The sequence below is a fragment of the Mus caroli genome, chromosome 12, assembly GCF_900094665.2.
Source record: "Mus caroli chromosome 12, CAROLI_EIJ_v1.1, whole genome shotgun sequence".
NCBI lineage: Eukaryota > Metazoa > Chordata > Mammalia > Rodentia > Muridae > Mus > Mus caroli.
Genome location: NC_034581.1, coordinates 110,461,763 through 110,486,018, shown reverse-complemented (window position 1 = coordinate 110,486,018; position 24,256 = coordinate 110,461,763). Strand labels below are relative to the sequence as shown.

General features: G+C 42.8%; 1 protein-coding gene across 3 annotated transcripts in view; it reads left to right on the top strand.

The window, feature by feature from the left end:
- The first annotated feature begins 12,899 nt into the window (after positions 1-12,899).
- The window catches only part of Wdr60 (WD repeat domain 60), a 56,109-nt gene continuing 44,752 nt past the window's right edge, over positions 12,900-24,256 (top strand). The window contains exons 1-5 of one of the 3 annotated variants that reach the window (XM_021179530.2): positions 12,929-13,074; positions 13,243-13,344; positions 18,503-18,556; positions 19,717-20,137; positions 21,444-21,535. In XM_021179530.2, coding sequence (XP_021035189.1) covers positions 13,060-13,074; positions 13,243-13,344; positions 18,503-18,556; positions 19,717-20,137; positions 21,444-21,535 — 684 coding nt within the window. In that variant the 5' untranslated portion in view covers positions 12,929-13,059. Of the gene's footprint in view, positions 13,075-13,242; positions 13,367-18,502; positions 18,557-19,716; positions 20,138-21,443; positions 21,536-24,256 lie in introns of those variants that run through there. The other 2 variants (XM_021179531.2, XM_021179532.2) reach the window with 2 other exon arrangements.

Sequence of the window (24,256 nt, the reverse complement as noted above, 5' to 3'; positions counted from 1 at the left end):
TCTTTCTTTCTTTCTTTCTTTCTTTCTTTCTTTCTTTCTTTCTTTCTTTCTTTCTTTCTTTCTTTCTTTCTTTCTTTCTTTCTTTCTTTCTTCTTAAGACAGGGTTTCTCTGTGTAGCCCTGGCTGTCCTGGAACTCACTCTGTAGACTAGGCTGGCCTTTAACTCAGAAATCCACCTGCCTCTGCCTCCCAAGTGCTGGAATTAAAGGCATGTGGCACCACTGCCCAGCTATAGTGCATTTTCTTAATTAGTGATTGATGGGAGAGGGCCCTTGAGCAGTCACTTGGGTTCTATAAGAAAGCAGGCTGAGTAAGCCACAAGGAGTGAGCCAGTAAGCAGCATTCTACTGTGCCTTCTGGATCAATTTCTACCTCCAGGTTTCTGCCCTGATTTTCTTTGATGATGAAGAGTAATGTGGAAGTGTAAGCCAAATAGACCCTTTGCTCCCCAAATTGACTTTGGTCATGGTGTTTCATCACTAAAGTAGTAACCCTTTCTAGGGTTGATACCAGGGATTGGAACATTGCAATGACAGGCCTGACTATTTTATTTGTTGGAGGAATATGGAAGACTTTGGGACTTTGGACTAGAAAGGGGGTTGAATACTTAATATGGGGCTCAATGGGCTCTCATAATAACTTCAAAGAAGACAGTGCTGTGAGTGATTTGAACTATAGGCACCCAGACCAAGAAGTTTCAGAAAGGAAAAACATTAATTAATGGCCTAGAGACCATTCTTGTCATATTTTGGCAACGAATGTGTCTCCTTTTTGCCCTTGTCCTAAAAATATGCCTGAAGCTAAACTGAAGAGTTTGGATTAATGATGTTTGCAGATAAGATTTCAAGACAGCTTAGTATTGACTATATCATGTGGTTATTCGGTAATCACTCTTATACATATCTATAATAATAAATGAGAAAGCCAGACACAGAGAAATGCAAAATGTACTGTTTGAGAAAAGAGGTGCTCCAGGTGGTAGAGGTGAGCCCAGTGTTCAAGGAAATAAAAAGTTTAAAGGAAAACATGATGCTACAAGGAATAAAGAGAGTGGTGACCTCAGGGCAAGACACATACACATACTCACACACACACACACACATACACACACATATGCACACACACATGCACACACATACAATGCCCAGTTAGGCTTCCAACTTGTGAACGAGAACTAAAAGCAGCTTAAGCAGTGAAGGAGCCATCAACAACAGAAAGACGATGCAGATGTAACTAAAAGAGGAGAGCCAAGGTCACATCACACAGCAGAATTTGGCAGCTTCTACCACTTGCTTCTGACTTTAAAGTCAAGAATTCAAGTAAGAATACAATATAAGAATCTTCCTGTGAATCCAAGGAAAGCTACTGAGTCTGGGAATGTGTCAGGAGACGCTCTATATGGAGACCTGAAGAGGCCATTGTATGAAGCTGTTAAATGAAGCACGGATCGCCTTGGATACCCTAAGATGTTGGAGTTGGCAGAATTATGGGATGCCTGCCAAGGAAAGCTGCAAAGAAGGTATGGAACTAGCCCAAGAGAGAAGTGTATTTCAGTCAACAAAGTTGGAAGGAGTTGGAGACTGAAGAGCTCTTTGACATGTGTCTTAGGGTTTCTATTCCTGCACAAACCTCATGACCAAGAAACAAGTTGGAGAGGAAAAGATTTATTTAGCTTACACTTCTACATTGCTGTTAACCCCCTGTAAAATCAAACCCAAAACGCAGATCATATACTCACAATGGCATAGAATATACATTATCATTCTAAAGAGAGGGGAAGTTAGGACTGTAACTCAAGCAGGTCAGGAAACAGGAGCTGATGCAGAGGCCATGGAGGGATGTTACTTACTGGCTTACTTCTCCTGGCTTGCTCAGCTTCCCTTCTTATGGAACCCAAGACTACCAGCCCAGGGATGGCACCACCCTCAATGGGCCCTCCCTCCTTGATCACTAATTGAGAAAATGCCTTACAGCTGGATATCATGGAAGCATTTCCTCAAGGGAAGCTCATTTCTCTGTGATGACTCCAGCTTGTGTCAAGTTGACACACAAAACCAGTCAGTACATCAGACATGGAGATACAGTTTGGAGTTTGCCCTGCTGAGGTTCAGATGTGGTTTGGTTCAGTATTTCCTCGTTATGTTCCCTTTCCCCTCTCTTTAGAATGATAATGTATATTCTATGCCATTGTGAGTATGTGATCTGCGTTTTGGGTTTGATTTTACAGGGGGTTAACAGTTAAGAGATTGCCATGAGTTTCAGAGATTTTGAACTTTGGACTTCTAATTATTGTTGAGACTGTGATAAACTAAAGGGACATTTGGCAGCAGGGACTTACATGTGGGTCTCACTAGAAAAAAAAAATGACAGAACTTCAAGAGCCTTCCAGGAATAGGCTATTTGAGTTTCTAGAGGTAGAACAGTCTCTGGTCATGAACCTTTAAGGATAGGCCTTTTGTTTGACTTCAGTTGGAAACATGAGTAGAACTTGAAAGGTATGGTCCTGTCTTAGGGTTTTACTGCTGTGAACAGACACCATGACCAAGACATCTCTTATAAGGGCAACATTTAATTGTGGCTGGCTTACAGGTTCAGAGGTTCATTTCATCATCATCAAGGCAGGAATAAGGCAGCATCCAGGCAGTCACGGTGCAGGAGGAGCTGAGAGTTCTACATCTTCACCTGAAGGCTGCTAGCAGAATACTGACTTCCAAGCAGCTAGGCTGAGGATATTTTTTTTTCTTTTTTTTTTTTTTTTTTTTTTTTTTGGTTTTTCGAGACAGGGTTTCTCTGTATAGCCCTGCTTGTGGACGTTGTACATCGTGGTGCGCACTAGGCTCCGCACCACGATGTACAACGTCCACAAGCAGTGGGATTAAAGGTTTGCGCCACCATGCCCGGCTAGGTTGAGGATATTAAAGCCCACACCCACAGTGACATACGTACTCCAACAAGGCCACACATCCTAATAGTGCCACTCCCTGGCCCAAGCAAATACAATCAATCACCAGTCCCAGTAGCTTCAAATGGTGTTTTATTCCTTGAGTGGTTTTTTAAATAGATCCAGTCCCAAGTTTTTGAGGTGACATCAAAATTGTGAGATTACATTTGGGATTATGTTTGTCCTGGATGTCAGTAATGGCTTTGATATCCTGTCCCAGTGATATAATATACTGATATAGGTAATGATGCCCTCAATCTAGCAAGAGGATTGCCTAAAGAAAAGATTTCAGAAAGGCTAAGATGAGTGGTAGACTCAGGAGCATTCAGGATCTGGAAATAAAGCTGGGAGAAAAATAGATGTATATGCTTTATAAGTTAGATCAGCCCCTTTAATTTTTTCAGAAGATTGAAGATGTCAGGTAGCCAGGCGTGGTTGCGCACACCTTTAATCCCAGCACTCGGGAGGCAGAGGCAGGCAGATTTCTGAGTTCGAGAACAGCCTGGTCTACAAAGTGAGTTCCAGGACAGCCAGGGGGATAAAAAAAAAACCCGTTCCAAAAAAAAAAAAAAAAAAAAAAAAAAAAAAGATGTCAGGTAGTGTTGAAATACTTATTTTTAAGAGCTTTATTTATTTTCTAGGTAATATTGGAAAATGAAAGCCTGGGAATAATATGTTCTATAAGACAGTGATTACCTCTGAGGCTCTTTCCATTTTGCTGATGAATTCTCTTAGTCACCCAGTGAAAATCATCTACTAAGATTAGCAAATATCTGAGTCCCTTTACATAGGGATATGGAGTGAAATCTATTTGTTAATCTTCCTTAAGCATAGCTGTTCTATACTGGATGGATTATGGAAGGGGATTATGGAAGGGGAGTGGGTTTGAGGGACACCTCAGGATTGGCCTGATAATGGGTATGATATGGCTTGGAAATGAATTACAAAGTCTGAAGGATTTCTGTGCTCAGGAAAAGAGACTCTATATAGTTGGGAGGGCGTTGGTGCCCAGATGTGCAGCTTGACAAAAACTAATAAGTATTTCCCACTTAAAGGATCTACGGAGCAACAAACAGGTAGTGTCTTAGTTAGGGTTTTACTGCTGTGAACAGACACCATGACCATGGCAAGTCTTATAAAAAACAACATTTAACTGGGGCTGGCTTACAGGTTCAGAGGTTCAATCCATTACCATCAAGGTGGGAGCATGGCAGCATCCAGGCGGGCATGGAGCAGGCAGAGCTGAGAGTTCTATGTCTGCATCCAGAGGCTGCTAATGAAAGACTGACTTTCAGGCTACTAGGGTGAGGATCTTAAGCCCATACCCACAGTGACACACCTATTCCAACAAGGCCACACCTCCTAATAGTGCCACTCCCTGGCCCAAGAATATACAAACCATCCCAGATAGGTTTCTAGACTTTGGAACTCTTCCTCTGGGGTTCTTAGGCCTCATCTGAACGCTATTGAGCTTCCTGGGAGTATATTGTGAACATAAGTAGGGAACTGAGAAGTGAGCCTGGAGTGGAAGCCAAGCTGTCTGTTGGCCTGGCCTTTGAATGATGCCAGAATGGTATTTGGTAGGCTGTTCAATGTGTAAAGACTTACCGGTGTGGAATCCAGGTAGCTTCTAACAGAGTCTCAGAAGTATATTTAGTTAGAATATTATGGCCAGTAAGGAGGTCCTTGTATCTCCATATGGCTACACAGGTTTAAGTTATGTGATAAACATAGACTGAATCTGTGCAGATATTGTTTCATTCCTGCCTCCAGCTGGAAAGCCCTATTGAGTGCACTCATTTCTGCTTTGGCGGCTGACATGGAATTATCCGGAAAAGCCCAGATTCTATGACCTCTGTAAAGCTTACTAATGCATACCCTAAAAGGCTATGTCCTGCCTCCATAAGACTACCACCATCTGTGAACTAGCCTCTGGTTGAGCAAGTGTGGAATCTTGTAGGTCTGGTCTAATACTGCAGGTCAGACTAACTGTCTCCACACAGGAATGCTGTAGAAAGGCCACAGAGCTAGCATCTGGCAGTAAGATAGCAGAATTTGAAGTCTGGCCAGGTTCTATAGTCTAATTTTTATTTATTTATTTATTTATTTATTTATTTATTTTGGTCATAGTTAATTCAGATACCTCCCTAACCAACAGAGCCACAACTCTTTGTTCCTTGAGTCAAGAGTGCCAATCCTGTACCACCAGGTCTAAGATCTTGGATGGATAATACCTAGTTCTGGGAGAGTCCCATATATTTGAGTTCAGACTCTCACGACTAATCACTGCTACTGGTGTAGACGAAAAGAGAAGTGTTTAGGAAGATCAATGAAAAACGATGCTGGTGCAGAAGTCCAGCACCTTTATTCATTTAAGGGTCTAATTTCAGAGCTCTTCTAATTCCCTTAATGATCGAGCAGGCTAGCTATGAGGCTTAACAGCAAAAATACTGTCAAGTCCAGGAAGTCCCTGAATTGTGGCTAGGGTTTCCACAGTTACATTGATATCCTTGTGGTTACTAGAAAGGGACCTTATGCCCGGGATTAGAATAAGGCTCATGTCCTCAACACACTGATGACAATCAGTGAATACACCAAGACAGTCCTGTTAGGCTTCTGAGTAACCTCAGTGGAGTGAGGTCTTGTAATTTACAGGCAACAGGAGCTGAGAGTTTAGATAGATGAGAATCAAAGGAAAACATTCTTAAAAGTCTAATCCCAGGAGCCAGGAAGAGTTGGAAAACATCTCCACGGTACAGGATCCACCTATGATGGTTAATCTTGGTTGTCAACTTGTTGATTTTGTATCACCACGGAAATAAATGTCTGAACCGGTCTGTGAGGAATTTATCCAGATTAGATCAATGGAGTTTGGAAGGCCCACCCCAGAAGTGTATGGTTGGGATAATGGACTAGAAAGAAGGCAAGCCGAGTGCAAGCACTCATCTCACTCTGCAAGACACAAGGTGACCAACTGCCTCAAACTTGTGCTGCCATGACTCTTCTGCCCCGTGGGCTCCACTGTCACCCTGTGAGTCAGCAGTGTGGCTCTTCCTCAAGAGCTTTGGTCAGGTGTTTTTTATAGCAACAGGAAAAATAACTGTTATAACATGTGGCTTCTTTATTGCCAAGATAGGGCTGTTGTGTGGAGAGTCACATTCATGTGGTACACTAGTAGCCAGGAAGTTATTAATGAGAGGCAGGGAAATATTCGTTTCCTGATTTAAATGGATATTACCGCCTTTGAGGAAAGTTGTTAAAGCCCTTAAGGGCAACTGTGACAGGAGTGAGCTTCCAGGAATGTAGATATCCCACATTATAGGAAAGAACTTGGGCTTCTAAACAACCCCGTAGAAGGACACTGAGGCCCCAAACATTCCTAGGTTATTACAGGGCAGGGAACATATTGTCAATATGCTATACAACTCTCTGGAATTTCAAAAAAAAAAAAAAAACCCATAAATGAATGTAAACATTTAGACAAGATGTCCCCACCTGGAAGGGGAATTAAGCAGGAGGAACAGCAACCGAGTGTGTGGTAGTTTGAATAAGAATGGTCCTTACAGGCTTATACATTTGAATGCTTGCTCAACAGGGAGTGGAAAGGTTTGAAAGAATTGGAAGGATTCTTAGAGGATGTGTGTCACTGGAGGTAGGGTTTGAATTTACAAACACTCATCCCAGGCTCTGCATTGTTTTCTCTCTGCCTGCAGATCAGGATGTTGTTTTCAGCTCCTTCTCCAGCACCACGGCTGCTTGCCACCATGCTCCCTCCTGACTATGATGAGCATGGACTAAACCTCTGAAACTATAAGTCAGCCTCAATTAAATGCTTGCTTTTATAAGAGTTCTGTAGTCATGGTGTCTCTTCACAGTGAAAGAACAGAATGAGTGAAAATATGTTTTTCTATCACACAGGTTAAGAGAGGTGTAACGGGGCTAGAGAGATGGCTCAGTGGTTAAGAGCACTGGCTGCTCTTCCAGAGGTCCTGAGTTCAATTCCCAGCAACCACATGGTGGCTTACAACCATCTGTAATAGGATCTGATGCCCTCTTCTGGTGTGTCTGAAGACAGCTACAGTGTACTAATATAAATAAAATAAATGAATATTTAAAAAAAATTAAAAAAAAAAGAGAGGTGTAACATGGGTTAGTCAGAGCTTGCCATTAATTCTAGAGAGGAGGCTGAATGGGAGAACCAGAGATTGTGCTTAGGATGGGGATAGTTGATTCAGGGTTGATAAGGGAAATTCTTTTTGTCCCTTTCACATGGAGGGCAAATGTGAGAGCCTGCATGGTCTCATGGTTCTGTTAGTTCTCAAAGGGACTTCTTTCTGTTGAGCAACTAACTCATGGTCTAGGAGCAGAGCTGGGGCAGATGCCCACTTTCAGGTTTAATTTGACCCAGGCTCCTTAGGTAGAGATTGGCCTTTTTTTCTTTCTTCCTTCCTCCTTTTCTTTCTTTTTTGTTTTTTTTGTTTTTTTTTTGTTTTGTTTTGTTTTGTTTTTGAGACAGGGTTTCTCTGTGTAGACCTGGCTGTCCTGGAAGTCACTTTGTAGACCAGGCTGGCCTTGAACTCAGAAATCTGCCTGCCTCTGCCTCCCAAATCCTGGGAATAAAGGCGTGTGCCACCACTGCCCAGTGAGATTGGCCCTTCTTTTGTCTTTTTCTTCCTTCCTCCCTCCCTCCCTTCCTTCCTCCCTTTCTTTCTTTCTTTCTTTCTTTCTTTCTTTCTTTCTTTCTTTCTCTTTCTTTCTTCCTTCCTCTTTCTTTCTTCCTTTCTTTTTTAGATTTATTTATTTATTTTATGAGTACACTGTTGCTGTCTTCAGACACACCAGAAGAGGGCATCATCAGATTCCATTACATATGGTTGTGAGCTACCATGTGGTTGCTGGGAATTGAACTCAGAACCTCTGGCAAGGCAGCCAATGCTCTTAACCACTGAGCCATCTCTCCAGCCCGAGACTGGCCTTTCTTCATGAGGTAGAGAGACGAATTGTTGTTTTTAGTAGGTGCCCACTTTACAGATTGAGCGTGGCCCTAGCAGAGGCATATATAGCCTCATAGTTTTTCAAATTCTTGACTGACCTGTCCTGGTTTACCACAATAATAGCAGGAATCACTCATCCCAAAACGAGGTTAGTTCCCTTAGACTGAACCAGATGGCTGCCACATGAAATCCTAGGATTTCCTGAGTTAGGAAGAGAATAACTTGGTGTTAAGCTTTCAGCTTTATCTTTTTACTTGTGGCTTTTGAGGTCTCCTCTGGGTTATTAAAGGCTTTCGGGGCCATGTTAAATAAGGGTGGAAAGGATTCTTATGGTCTCTGATATATTTTTCAAGTTTAAATCTAATGTCTGAAGTGGGTTGGTCTATATGACAGATAGTATGGCTTGGCCTTCCTGACACTCAGAATCTATTCAATTATACTCATTTGTGTTTTTCAAGTAGTCTAGGTTGAAATACAGCAGGATTCGTGGAAGTTCCCTGTGTTATTTCCCACAGCTTGTTTTGTTACTAGGTTAATACTGACCTTTTTGAGACTCTCTAAGAGGCTAATAACCAGGCAGTTCCAAAGGATCCTTTCATAATGTCCTATGTCAGTGGCATTTATGAGCAGTGAAGCTCTGTATCAAGAGACCTTGCCTGTCTGTAACTGAATTGTGAGTATGAGTCTCATCAGCTCAGATATATGCTAAAGACTGAGTATGAGATTGAAATGACCTCACAAGTAAAGCAGATCGGGCCAGTTATAAGTATCACAATTTGTCACAAAGGAAAACACCTTTTTTTTTTTTTTAAGTGAGAAAGTAAGGATAACATTTAGACTGATCTATTCCTGAAAGCATATCTAGGAGTGAGTCAGAAGCAATAGAAAGAATGAGACCTTTCATGTGTCCCATTCCCCAGATGCTCTTTGAAGGCAACAGAGGCCCCTGTTGTCAAGGATGAGGTGAGGCCTGCTCTAAACTGGTGTGACTGTAAGAATTAGAGATCCTCTCAATTTGAGAAGGAAAGCCTGGTTTTAGTTCAGAGCCAAATATACCTTGTTGATCAGGCTGGATTGACCTTGAAGGAAAAATATAAACTGAAACTATGAGTTAAGTAATGAGGAACTGGCCACAGGCTGGGGCAATCACACCATGCCAGAGAGAGAAAAATCCTAGATACCCCTTAGACCAGTCTAGCTGGAGGGAGAGACAACAGACCTAAATACTGTGAACCACTAGGTTTTCTCCTCGCTGCCTCAGAGTGGTAGCAAATGCTAGGACAGGGAAAATGAATGAGAGAGAAGAAGATAGACTTCTTAAAGTATTTGTTGATTCATCGTGAGTGAGCTACTGTTTACAGCCATGCATATTGACAGTGAAAGAGATCCCAGAAAGAAAGTCAGAGTGGCCTTTTACCCTTAGGGACTTACAGTGGTCATCCTCTTTCTTTCTTTCTTTCTTTCTTTCTTTCTTTCTTTCTTTCTTTCTTTCTTTCTTTCTTTCTTTCTCTCTCTCTCTCTCTCTCTCTCTCTCTCTCTCTCTCTTTCTTTCTTTCTTTCTTTCTTTCTTTTTACTGCCTTTAGGTTTCAATAAAGAGTGATCTTAGCCAAGATCCTTCCATTGCAAATTTTCTAAGAATCTCACAGCAAATACCATTGACAGAGAAAACACATGCTCTAAATCCCTGTGCAGCTATAGTGGCTCCTGCTTTCTTTCACCTTACTAGATTATACTCCCAATCAAGACATCTTCCAAGCTACCCCATTTATTTCACACACCAAATGAGAAAGGGGACATTTTCCTATACCCTTTAAGTATAACCTGAGAGTCCCTGAAATGATGTATATGGATAATGCTGAGACAGTTATTTGCTCAGTCTCCCTTAAGGAGCCTCTCCCGCAGTTGCATGTGTCTTACTTTCTTCTGAGTGCCTCTCTTCACCTTGACCCTTGTGTTTAAGCTTATATTAAAATCTCTGCTTTACTATGTTGGCTATTCCTGAAACTATTTTCATCACTGAAGCCATGAATTTCAGTTTAGCCTGAGTTGGGGATCTCTCAAAGTCTGGAACACCGAAGGCTGCTGAGGTGGCAGAGTGGAGCTATGAGACTGATGACAGTGTTTGGGAACAGGTATTTGGGCTCCACAGTCAGCCTAATTTACTGCTTGAGAGTTTTTTTGTTCAGTTTTGATAGGGATCATGCACGAGTAAAGTGCAGCTACATTGCTGTTAACAGTTCTGGGCTTGGAGTGTTAGATACTCAGCTTGTAGTGTCAGCTCTCTCCAAAGCAGATAAGGGTTAGCACCTCTCTCAACAGCTTCTCAGAGAACTTGGCAGCGCTCTGTTCTCTAACTGTTCTCAAGAGATAGCAGCCCTTTTTGTTACTGACTCTCAATATAATTCTCTCAACCTGCTCTAGACATTTAAGTAAGAAAAGTAAAACTGTGAGAAAGCAGCTTTATTAAGATTTATGCTGCAGCACAGTACAATATACTACGCTGCTGAGAGTAGCAAGTGTGATGGAGGCTTGTTTGGACTGACCTGAGGAGAGTGAGTGAGAACAGAGCTGCCTGTGCAGACAATAAGGGAAGACATGGGCATACATGCAGTCTCCTTTCTGCTGCTGAAGGAGTCTCTAGCAGAGGGTTGCCTATCTTCCTAGGCACGCTAAGCCTGATGCTTGTTCTGTCTGAGTATCAGAGTGGAACATTCAGAGTGGCTGTAGAGGTAGGGGAGAGTTATCAATTCAGGAAAGTTTCAGGCCACCCGAAGCTGCTGTAGCCATCGTAAAGACTCCTGAACTGAACTAGTCACAGGGCATCAGATGTAGCCAAGGTCTTGAGTAGTCCTCTGGAGTAGCTCTTGAGGCATATCTGGCAGCCCGGCTATGCTCCAGTGTGGCAGCTATCTCCAGTAGCTAAGCCTAGAGAAAGGGTGAATCAGTCCAGCCTTTTCACTAGCCTAAGTAGCTTCAACTATCAAAGGTGGAAAGAAAAAAAGGGAAATGTACACCCTGGGGAAGGGTAGGATACTGATACTGTTCTGTTTCATTACCGCTTTGTATAAATACCTAGCTTATGTTAACAATGTAGCTAGTCTTTATGGAACACCTATATACAAAAACATTCTGCCAATGACACATGTGACTATAAAGCCTAGAGAGATGTAGAGAAAGGTACTGAGTTTTGTAACAAAGTTGGTTTTCACTGTGAAATAAAAAGGCTTTGTTTGTATCCATAATAATGTGAAATTATAAATTAGTGTATAATCTAATTAGGGACATGGAAATTAAAAATGAAGACTATACACAAAAGAGAACGGAGGGTAGCAACAAGTACATAAGTTATGAACTTTGAATTAAATCTGTAGGAAAGTGGTGCTGGACCAACACAGGAATGTTTGGGAAGAGTGAATGGACAGGGTGAAGGATCCATCTCCCAGGCAGGCCATGCATCTGATCAGTGTGTGAAGATTTAGGCGACCGCAGTGAGCAGAGAGTGGTGTTCCTTACTCGATCCTCCCCCTTCATTACCTGACTTTATTCTTTCCCCATGAACCTATCCCAACATCCAACTATAACACCTGTCTCCCATTTGAATGCTTTGTGTTATAGCTTCACATTAAGAAGTTTGTGTCATGACATTCAATACCCTTCACAAATTTGCACACACCTCCCTTTTCATCTCTAGCCATCTCTCCAGAGTCATGAAATCCAGACCCTTTGTTACAGGTGTGCTCTGCTCATTACAGAAGCTTCTAATCACATGTGGGTTTTGGGTACTTGGGAGGTGGCTAGTCTTGACATATTCTGTAAGTAAAGAATTTTGAAGACACTACAAGTTTTTAAAACTACGTTAATACTTCAAATATATACTGCACGTTAAAGTGATAACAGTTTATGCCTGTCTCTGGTAAAATATACTATTAAATTTAACCTTTTTCAACTTTTGAAAATGTAGCTCCTGGGGTTGGGGAGATAGCTCCATAGATAAAGCATTTGTCATGCAAGCATGCAGACCAGGGTCTGGACCACCATCACCCATGTAAAAGTCAGGTGGGGCAGCCTGCTTCTAACCTCAGTGCTCATGAGGCAGAAATGGCCATAGGCAAGAACCAGTAAAATTCTATAAGAACTGGACCAAAATAAACCACAGCCACCACCAAGATTACCTTCACTCTAAGAAATGTACTGGATTAGTAGAAACAAAGAAAATAATAGACCTTAAGCAAAGATGAAAGACTTAATGTATGTTAGTACCTTTTGTATGGCAAGGATTTGGCTTAGTGACCTTTGTGTGTTAAGCGAGTGGAAAGTCAAATTCTAACGTGGGTTACAGTAATATGTAGCTTAGAAAAGTGTGCGGGGCTGGTGAGATGGCTCAGTGGGTAAGAGCACCCGACTGCTCTTCCAAAGGTCCAGAGTTCAAATCCCAGCAACCACATGGTGGCTAACAACCATCTGTAATGAGATCTGGCGCCCTCTTCTGGAGTGTCTGAAGACAGCTACAGTGTACTCACATATAATAAATAAATCTTATTAAAAAAAAAAGTGTGCGAATAGTAAACTTCTCATCTGCAGAAAAAGCTCAGAATGCTAACATACGATCCAGATACTTCCTAAGTATCGCTAGGCAGACAGCCTAGTCTTGAACTCACAAAGATCCTTCTGCCTTGTCTCCATTGTAATGGAATTAACTAAAGGTGTGCGCTGCCGCAGTGGACTACAAATGGTTTTCATGAAAAGACAGTCTATAGGGTGTGAGTTGAGGAGGCAAAGCCTTGTTCAAGAATAAAGCTCAATCACCGTTTCCTTCCCATCTCTCGTTGTCAACTGTGAGGGTCAAAGAAGGATCAGACAAAGAAGCTCAAGACATAAGAAACAGCTTCTGCCTGTTTGCAGAAAACACGGGCGCGCAGGCGCGCGTGCTGGGGACGGCCGCGGGGCATGCTGGGCCAGCGACTTCGGCCCGTTGCTAGGAGGCGGGGACGCCGGCCCTCCTGGGACCCAAGTCGCAGCAGGCCTGGCTGGTTGGTCGAGCTGAGCGACGGCGGGTTTATCTTCCTCCGGTGGCCCGCGCCTGCTGGGCCGAGGACACGCGGCTGCCCCGGTCTCGAGGAGCGATGGAGCCTGGGAAGGTCGGTGCGCCGCGGGGCCCCGCCCGGCCCGGCCCGCGCCCCCATTACCCCCCCCCCCCTCTTTCTTGGCAATGGAGATCGGGTTCCTCCTGGGCCTGCACTTAGGAGAGAGCTGGAGGCGGAGTTTGGGTCGAGGTCTCAGCTCTGCTGATGCCTCTCACTTCTTAGCTCCAGGTGCGGTTTGTGGAGGAGTTTCTGGACTCATCCAGAGGCGAGGCTGAGTGTCAACTTCAGGAAGGCACAGGACTCCTGAAAAAAAAGTGCCGCAAGGTGAAACATGAGTCTCGTTAAGGTAGAAGGTTGTTGACTTTAACTTTGGTAGGTTCTATATATCAAAAATCCATCTCTTAGGTTTTCCGGTTTGGTGCAATACAGGTTTTTAAAGTATGTCCTTATGATCCTATCAACTACCCATGATAAATCCTAAGAATTACCTTAGCTTCTATTATAAAGGACCCTTGTCTGCTTTAATTAATTTGGGTCTTCTCTTTCCATCTTTTGGTTTACTGGGTAAAAATTTGCCCATTTTGTTGATCTTTCTGAAAGTGTCAGCTCTTTAGTTTTCATTGATTCTTCATACTGGTTTGTGTTGTTACAGTTTCTTTGATTTCAGTCTTGAGTTAGATTTTTTTTTTCGTGCCGTCACCTCTTTTGGGGTTATTATTTCTTCTTGTTTTTCTAGGGTTGTCAGGTGCATCATGAAATTACCAATATAAAACCTCTCTAGTTTTTGGTGGAGGCATTTGGTGCTATGAACTTTCGTCTTACAAACTGTGTTCGTTGTGTCCTGTAGGTTTGGCTATGTTGAATTTTTATCCAGTTTTAAAAAGTTTAGTTTCCTCTGTGATTTTTGTTTTGACTCAATTTTCATTCAGTAGTAAGTTGTTCAGTGTCCATGAGTTTGTTTGGTATTGTTGATATTCAGCTTTACCCCATGGTGGTCAGATAGGATTCAGGGTGCTATTTCAGTTTTCTTACATGTAATGAGGCTTGCCTTGTGTTCTAATATGTGATCATGAGCTTTGGAGAAGAAAGAATATTCTTTAGAGTTTGGGTGGGATATGTGTGTGTGTGTTTGTCTGACAGTTTGACTTACGATATTTTTTGTTTGTTTTTTTGTTTTGTTTTTTCATTTGCTTTTTAAAACTCCAGCAACTTCTCTGTTTAGTTTTTGTTTGGATGACCTGTCTGGATGGAAGTCAGGTATTGAAGGCATGCACTACCACTGTGGTTTTTATCTGTAGCAATGTTTCTTTTATGAACATAGGCACTCTTGTGTCTGGTGCATACATGTTTAGAACTGCCATTGTTGTGTTTTATAGAAAAGAAAAAGAAGCCAGGTATATGTTTGGTAGGGGTGCGGTATGGTGTGGGGGGAAGAGTGTCCTTCTGCGGGCCCATGCTGAGGCATCCCTTCCCCCTGAGGTAAAGGTATAGTATAGAATAGAGTTTACTTAGGGCATGGTGAGGGGAGAGAGGGAGAGGGAGAGAGAGAGAGACCAGCCATGAACAGGTGGCAAGAGAGGAAGGAAGGGAATGGGGAGAGAAGGGACAGAGGATAAGCAGGTTCAAGAGGGCAAGAGGAGAGAAGAGAGTGAGGAGGGGTAAGCAGCCTCTTTTACAGTGAGTCAGGCACACCTGGCTGTTGCCAGGGAACTATGGGGTACAACCTAGAAGAAATGCTAACGCAATATTATTTTTTTCCTTTTGATAGACTTTTTTCCCTCTTGATGAGTATGTAATGTCCTTTTCTATCTCTTCTGATTAGTTTTGGCTTGAACTCTCCTTTGCCACATACTAAAATGGCTACACCTACTTTTTTCATGGGCCCATTTGCTTGGAATACCTTTTCTAGCCCCTTTAAATCCCTAAGGTGATGTCTGTCATTCATGGTGAGGTTTGTTTCTTGGATGCAGCAGAAAGATGGGCCCTATTTTCTAATTCAGTCTACTAGTCTATGTCTCTTTATTGGGTAATTGAGACTACTGATCTTGAGCGTTCTTAATGAGCAGTGTTTATAATTCCTGATACTTTGTTTCTGTGGGATGATTTACTCTAATGGGATTGTTTAATCCTTAAGTCCCCTGGTGTGTCCTCTGGTGTATGCATAGTCAATCTTCTCTTCAGTATGTAGTTTTCCTTTAGTGCTTTCTGAAGAGCTGCATTAGTGGACAGCCATTTTCTTTTCTTTTCTTTTCTTTTCTTTTCTTTTCTTTTCTTTTCTTTTCTTTTCTTTTCTTTTCTTTTTTGTATCATGTTTTTCTTTCTGAATGGATTGTGACTGATAGTTTTGCTGGGTAGAGTAGTCTAGGTTGTCATCTGTGGTCTCTCAGACCTTATAGAATATCTGTCTATGTCCTTCTGGCTTTTAGAATCTCTATTGTAAAGTCAAGATGTTACTCTAGTGGGCCTGCCTTTACATGTGACTTCGTCTTTTTCCCTGGCCATATTTATATTCTTTCTTTGTTCTATACACTTAGTGTTTTGATTATTATGTGTTGTGGGGAGTTTCTTTTCTGGTTTGGTATTCTGCATACCTGTTATAACTTGATAGAGCATGTCTTTCTTTAGGTTGGGAAATGTTACTTCCGTGATTTTATTAAAAATATTTACTGTGCCTTCAATGTGGGTCTCTTCTCCTTCTCTACATGGATTATTCAGAGGTTTGATTTTTTTCATAGTGTTCTGAGTTTCCTGGGTGTTCTGTGCTCCAATTTTATTTTAGGTTTAACATGTTCTTTGACTGAGCTATCCATTTCTTCTACCTTGTATACAGACCTGGAATTCTCTTTTGTGTCCTAATCCACTGGGGAGGCTTACCTTGAGGTTTTTGTTTGAGATCCTGAGTCTTTGGATTCCAGATTTATTTCAGCTTGGGTTTTCTCTAGAGATTCCATTTCTTCGTGTCTTGAATTGCTTTCGTTATTTCTTTGAACTGTTTGGTTGTGTGTATATGTGCGCACACGAATGTATGTGTACGTGTGTTCACAGTCTTCATTAAAGCTTTTATTCACGTTCCTCTTTAAGGACCTTGAACATATTTGCAATTCCTCTTTTGAAACCCCTGTCTTGTGCTTCAGCTAAGTTGGTTTTCTCCTTGTCTGTGACAGAGGGTTGCTGGCTTCTGGAGAAGGCGGATCGTCTTGTGGTTCATGTTTACGGTTTTATACTGGGACCTAGGCATCTGGAATTCAGATATTTGAAGTGTTTCTTGGTGTAGATATCTGCTCTGGTTTTTATATTGTGGGTGTTCTGTATGGTTGCAGTTGCACACCCTGGGTCCTAGCCAATATTGGCGGCTGTGGAGTTCCTGGTGGACAGTGGTTCTAGTTCCCAGCCAAACAAAGTGGTCATGGAGTCCTTGGTAGAGAGATGTTCTGTGGGTCAGTGGGGAGTCACAGAGGGGTGGAAATGGGGTAGAAGGAAAGGGTGAGAGGGCATCAAGAAGGAACTAGGGGGACCCTTATTCTGTCCAAACAGGCTAAGTGCCTAGTGGATAGAGGTGGACTGGAAGGAGGGCCTCCTGCTGGAGCAGAACTAATAAATCTGTACACGATGGAATTGATGACAGGAAGGGAGAAAGGGCTAAACATATGGGTCTCTTGGACCTGAGCCCCATCCTAGTGCAGTCATTGTGGGGTCCCCAGTAGAAAGTGAGTCTACTGGTTGGTGGGGTCACAAAGGAGAGGGATAGGCTAGTGGAAAAGGCTAAATGGGGCCACAGGGAAGATCAAGGGGGATACTGGGTCTGTGGCAGAAGGCTGATGCCCTAGGGGAAGGAGGGGCTGGGAGGAGGGCCACATCGGGCCTTTAAACATGAGTTCTAAGAACACGGGCTTAGTTCCTCACAGTTTTTTGTTTTTGTTTTTTGTTTTTTAAGACAGGGGTTCTCTTTGTAGTTCTGGCTGTCCTGGAACTCTGTACACCACACTGACTTCAATTCAGTGATCCACCTGCCTCACATGTGCCCTCATTCCACCGGCTCCTCACACTTTTGAGGCAAGCCCTTTACTGCTGAGCTGCTTCTCCAGTCCCCATTACTTTTCTTGACAGGTTTATGAGATCAAATAGTGCACTTGACTCAGTATAGCATCTGATGTACCTTAGATGCTAAATGAAATGTGTCTTACTTCCTGGTTTCTATTTTATATGAAAAAAATCATCTTAAATTTAGTTGTTAGAACATCACTGATCTTTTTATTTTGCTCATGTATTCTGTGGACTGGGAATTGGAGAACACATACCCCTCAGGCTGCTTAATTCTGCTCCTCTGACATCCGGAGTTTCAACTAGGCAGATGCGGGTTTGGGACTTGCACATGGTGATTCATTGGATGGACTGCTTCACATTCTGGTCACTGAGCTGACCCTGCGGGGCCTCTGCTCTGCTCAGCTGGAACATCTGCATGTGGTCTTTCTCCCACAATGCTATTTTCCTTCTTTACATCTGAGCTCCTGTACTAGGTAACCCAAGGAAGGCCAAGTGGGAGACACATTCTTTGGTAGTCACACAGCATTCCTTTTGGCCTGGGATGGGCTAACCACAGCAGAAGAAGCAGAAACCCCAGACTCAGACCTGTGCTCAGTGTTTGGGAGGAGATAGCTTACTATGGCCTATATAAAAATGCTTTCTGGCAGTTTGTTTGTTTAAATAAAAAAATTATGTGTATGGGTGTTTTGCCTGTATGTGTGTTGTCTATGTACCACATACTTGACTGTTTTCTGAGGAGGCCAGATACTGAAGTGAGAGCCCTTGGAACTGGAGTTATACAGTTGTAAGCTGCTGTGTAGGTGATGGGACTTGGACTTGAGCACAGGTTTGTTTGTTTTAGAAAGAAGCCACTGCTCTTAAAAGCTGAGCTATCTTTCTAGTCCACATCTGACATGTGGTCACAGAATGCTTGCCCTTGATCTGGTAGTTATCTGCCATTGTAACTTTGCTTTCTTTTTTATTTGGTAATAGTAGCTTTTGAAATAGCCAAATGAATGGGCCCTGTAATAATTATGGATTACTTTAGTGAGTAATTTAAACAAATGTTTATTTGTATCTTTCCTGTTTTCTTTTGAGACAGAGTACCCATATGCTTCTGAGGATGCCCTCAAACTCTGTATTCTCCGGCTTTGTCTACCCAAGTGCTGGGATTACCAGTTTGGGCTCCATTCTTGGCCTGTGTTTGGATCAGCTTTCATTTCAATAGGAAGCAAAACTATAAAATAAAAAGCATTTTCTAGTTTATTGTTTTTGATATAAATAGTATAATGAAAATGCAAAATTTGTTATTTAAAAGATTTCCCCCTAGGACTTCCTTATATTGCCCAAGCTGGCTTGGAATTTAGAATCTTCCTGCCTAAGCTTTCAAAGTGCTAGGATATGGGTGTATGCTGCCATGCCTGACTTGATTATTCTATCTTTGTACTTTGCTATTTAGAGAAGAACCAAAGATGATACTTGGAAAGCAGATGACCTCAGAAAACACCTGAAGGTAATATATTTTAAAGACTTGGTGTGGGAGTCTCATGAAACTCCATGGGCTTTTGGACAGTGACCAGGCTCACAACCCTACATAGCTTTGCTAACAAGTTCATTTCAGAGGCAATTTTGACTCAGAGAGGTAGTTACTACCTCTTGAAAATTTTAGGGTATGGTCCTGCACTGGAACTGAGGTGTCCTCTGTGTAGTCCAGTCTGGTAGTCCCATCAGTTTGAGTTTTATGATTGGGATTTAGTCCTCCTGAAAATTTTATAATAAGGATCTTGATTAACTAATTGTTAATTATCTTTTTTAAAGATTTATTTATTATTATTTATTCATAACTACACCGTAGCTGTCTTCAGACATGCCAGAAGAGGGTGTCAGATCTCATTATAGGTGGTTGTGAGCCAACATGTGGTTGCTGAGATTTGAACTCAGGACCTTCGGAAGAGCAGTCAGTGCTCTTACCCGCTGAGCTGTCTCGCCAGCCCTAGTTAATTAATTTTAAACAGGGTCTCCCTCTGTAGTTCAGGCTGGCCTTGAGTTGAAGTGTCTGATTCTCCTGTCCCATTCTTCTGAGGGCTGGGATTATTCTTGACACTCAGGCTTGGCTGTATTGTTGACACAGGGTCTCACTGTGTAGCCCTAGCTAGCCTGGAACTTATACAAACCAGATGGTCTCAAATGCACAGAAATCCACCTGCTTCTGCTCCTTGAGTGCTAGAATTAAAGGCACGAGCCACCATGCCCAGATAGCTTTATTCTCTATGTAGTAACCAAGTGGTTCTTGCCTCAGCAACTTTAAGCTACATCTTCATTACATCCTTCTATTATAGGTTATATTTTACTGTTTCACTTTTTTGCAGTACTAAGTTTGAACTCATGTTTGTGAGCTAGGCAAGACTGCTGCTGCATCCTACCTCCCATGTTACACTTCAGGTTGATTTGCCAATCAGCTCGTACATGGGTTTGTAGTTACCATTTGTAGAAATGTTATGTAGAGCTGCAGTTAGTATGCTAAGAATCTACCTTCCATCTTGCTGGACTGAGAGGGCTGTTGCAGCCAGTGATTTTTAAAGTGCTGTAGCTGAGTCTTTCTGCCCAGACAGTGACAGTAAATGCACGTGTGCGTGCTTTCATAGTGACGGAGGGTCTTCTGTGCTGTTCTAGGTGCAGTCAGGCAGTCCCAAGGAGGAGAAGAAACTCAGAGAAAAGAAGGTGCACAAGGACTCAGAGTCGGCCGCTCCTGAATACAGAGAACACAAGAGCAGGGACCCAGACCGAGAGGCCCGGCACAAGGAGAAGACAGCTGAGAGAGACCTGTACACCTCCACAGAACATCTTCGTGGGGAGAGAGACCGGGAGAGGCACAAGGAAAGGAAGAAAGATGTGAAAGACCGTGAGAAAGACAAGCTAAAAGAGAGACATCGAGACCAAGAAGCAGAGAAGGCTCATAGTCGAGGCAAGGACAGAGAGAGAGAGAAAGACAGACGGGCCAGGAAAGAAGAGATCAGGCAGTCCATGGCCTACCATGACCTCTTGGTTCGAGATATGCGTGGCCGGCAGATGACAGAGAAAGTGGAAAAGAAAGGTGTGTCTCTGCATCACGGACTCCATCTATAGTGTAACCCAGGCTGCTTGTTAGTTTGCTAGCTCTGTTTCCTTTGCTGTTGACTGATTGCTCAAGTGATTGACTGATGTGTGTGTGTGTGCTCCTGTGTGAATGTCTGTGCATGTGTGTCTGTGTGTGTTTCTGCTCCTGTGTGAATGTGTGTTCATGTGTGAGTGTGTGTGTTTGTGCGTATGTGTGTACATGTGTGTGCCACACTCTGGTGGTTAGAGGGTAACTTTCAGGAGTTGGTTCTTGCCTTCCCCACTGAGATGGGGTCTCTTTCTACCACATTATGCCCTTTAGGCAAGCTGGCTGATTCTCCTCTCCTTACCCCCCATCCTGCTGTATTCCTACAGCAGGGATTATAAATGTGTGCAGCTGTATTCAGCTTACATGGGTTCTGGGTTTGTCAAGCTTGACTGGCTGATGCTTTTATGTGCTGAGCCATTTTCTTGGCCTGTATTTTGTTTAAAAGTTCTCACTGTTTGAAGCATTTTCCTTGTAGCTCATCATTTATTTTCTGAGGTTTTCATGGATACTTCACCTTAGGATTTAGGAAACAGAAAGCTACAGTTTCCTATTGTCCATGCTTGTTACTATGAACTTTAAAAAAAGTCAGTCAACAAAGGAAACTAGTATTTACTAGTGTTTTTAACTTTTGAAATTCTTTTTTAAAATTTCTCAGTAGATCTTAAGTCTCTTGTGAATAAACAAAAATAAGGCACTTTAATAAAAGTATTCCACCAAAGTATTAGTTTTATTGCAGTATTGGGGATTTGGGGATAAACTCAGTGCTGTTGTACGTGATGGGCAAAGACTACCTCTAAGTGAAAGCCCTGCCCTTGGGGTTTCCTTAAGTGTGAGCTAATGAGGTGTCAGTGATAGCTGGTGTGTCTCTACTCAGTAGTCCTTTGGATGGTGACTCACTCTCTCAGCAGCCACTGCATAATAGGCTTCAGTTTCCTGTCAGACGGTATCTGTGAGGCCGATCTCTACTTCCAGGGGTACATAGACATCTACCTGCTTGTCTCAGTAACAAACTGGGAGAGGGGAAGAACCGTATCTGTTTCTGAGCCTGCCATATTCCCCTTCTACTTTAAGTTTAGATCCTGGCACTTGTTGCCCTTGAGTTTTGAGAATGTGTTTTAGTTGAAGAAGGTTTTACGATACAAATTGATGAACATATGTGCAATAATAGTAAAGCCTGCAGCAAGTCATTAGGTGGTCTTCTTGGTAAGATAAAAATTTGTGAATACTAAAAATATGCTGTTGTGGGTTTTTTTAGCAAGTAAAATACGAACTGAGGACAGAGAAAGGAGAGATGAAGACTCTGAAAGACTAGATGAAGATAGAGAAAGAAGATACCGAGAAAGAAAGGTAAGGCTTGCAGGCCCAAGCCAGCAGAGCACCTGGGAACTGAAGAAGGGAATGAAGCTTCTGGACAGTCTCTTTCTTTTTTTTTGAATACATTTTTAACTTCTTATTGACATGTAATAATTATACATGCTTATAGGGCACAGTGTGACACTTCAGTGTATACATACAGTGTTTAATCTCCACAATAGGATGATTGGTATGTGTATCATTTTGTCTTAGGTGGGGTCACTATTGCTGTGACAAAACCCCACGAACAAAAAACAATCTGGGGAGGAAAGGGTTTATTTGGCTTACATTTCCACATTGTAGTCCATCATCTAAAGGATGCAGGAGGAAACTCAAGCAGGGCAGGAACCTGGAGGCAGGAGCTGAGGCAGAGGCCATGGAGAGTTGCTGCTTACTGGCTTGCTCAGCCTGCTCTCTTATAGAACCCAAAACCACCAACCCAGGGATGGCACCACCCACAATGGGCTGGCCCCTCCCCCCCATCAATCACTAAGAAAATGCCCTACAGCTGGATCATTTTTTTTCTTTTTTTTTAAGGAATTTTTTAATTGGATATTTTCTTCATTTACATTTCAAATGCTACCCTCCAAACTCCCTATACCCTCCCCCCGCCCTGCTTCCCAACCCACCCACTCCTGCTTCCTGACCCTGGCATTCCCCTGTACTGGGGCATATGATCTTCGCAATACCAAGGTCTCTCCTCCCATTGATGGCCGACTAGGCCATTCTCTGCTACATATGCAACTAGAGACACAGTTCTGGCGGGTACTAGTTAGTTCATTGTTGTTCCTCCTATAGGGTTGCAAACCCCTTTAGCTCCTTGGGTAATTTCTCTAGCTCCTTCATTAGGGGCCTTCTACAGCTGGATCTTATTGAGGCGTTTTATCAATTGAGATTCCCTCCTTTTAGGTGACTCCACCTTGTGTCAACTTGACACAGACTAGCCAGGACACCATCCTGGGCTAAAGAACATTAGAATGGATTCTTCCTGTACCCTATGTGGGTGTTTACTTTTTCTTTTTTTTTTTTTGTTCTTTTGAGGCAGGGTTTCTCTGTGTAGCCCTGGCTGTCCTGAAACTCACTCTGTAGACCAGGCTGGCCTCAAATTCAGAATTCCGCCTGCCTCTGCCTTCCAAGTGCTGGGATTAAAGGTGTGTGCCACCATGCTTGGTGCATGGGTGTTTACTTATGGAAATTAACCACCATTCACTAATTACCACTTGTGTAACACTTACCTTCTAGTGGCTAGTCTTGAGTTTACTTTAAAAAATTAACTCCTTGTCAGGCATTTATGTTGCTTTTTTTAATTTGAGGAGTCTTTTATTTTCATTAGTAAGAGCAAATAATGACATAGATTAAGTCTGTCCTTTGGTGCACAGAATGCTTAACAAACCCTCTTTGTACTTCATGTAGTAGTTGTGATGTAATAGTTGTTTGGGTTTTGTTATGGGTCTTTAAAGGAAAGGTCCTTTAGCCTTACTTAGCTTTTAAATTCTCATAGTTTATTTGGCAAGTGACTTTAGGTAGTGATCTGACTATGAAGCCAAGGGCCTCAGTTAAACATATTTCTCTAGAAACACTCTCCTGGCAGAGATAAACAGGGTGGACTAGAGTTGAGCAGAACCAAGGAAGGAGCATACAGAGACTCTTCATTGTCCCCAGACTGGCGGGAGGAACCTAGAGTCAAGGCATGAGTCGGGAGTGGGGGGAGCCTCGCTCGGCTGGGCTAGACCAAGTCAGGCTTGCTTGGGGTCTGCCTTGGAGGTTCCCAGATGGAGTCAGAGCGGGAATACTGTCATAACAACGGCTGGGACTTGTGTCATGAGTGACTCGCTGAACTTGGTGGTGAGTTGGGATGAGAAGATGGCTAAATCATAGCCTTTCCTTGCACGGCTCCTTGTCTGGGTGCGAATAAGCAACAATTAAGAGCCAGTGACACGCCTTGTTACTACATGGAGACAGCAGCATCACACTGCTGCCATTCACCACAGGGAAGTCTCTGCAGCAGGGACTACAGGGACTACAGGGCAAGCTAAAGGTGAGGGGACAAATTAAGAATGTGGTGGAGAAACAAAGAAGGCAAATGCTGTTTGTTTTGCTGTGTGTATTAGATTTCTGTCACTATAATAGAATATCCAAGGAATTCAATATATAAAAAAGAAAGGTTGACTTTGATTCACAGAATTGGAACCGTCAGCCCATGACTGGTCGGCCCTGTTGTAGAGAGGTAGCACGTTGTAGGGATGCACAGAGGAGCAAAGCTACTCACACCCCATTCAGGGACTAGAAAGCGGAGGGAGGAATAGGAAGACAAAGCCCATAGTCCCCTCAGCCTTTCACATGGCTGTACTTCCTGCAGGTTCACAGTACCTCCCACCAGTGACACCCTGGAGACCAAGCCTTAACACAGGACCATCCAGACCCTCATTCAGAGGAATTTAGACGATTTTTAAGTCAGATAGAGGACATCTAGGTTTAGATGATCTTGCTTTGTAGTGCTTGGTGTTGGTGTGAATGAGGATTCTTCTTCTGGATCAAGGATTTTAGGGAGACAGAGGTGTACCCACTGTGATTCTCTTTCACTGTAATAGACATCGATAGCACCATGCCAATGTAATATACACAAGCAGCACATGCCACTGTAATACACACAGGCAGCTCATGCCACTGTATTACACACAGGCAGCACATGTCACTGTAATACACACAGGCAGC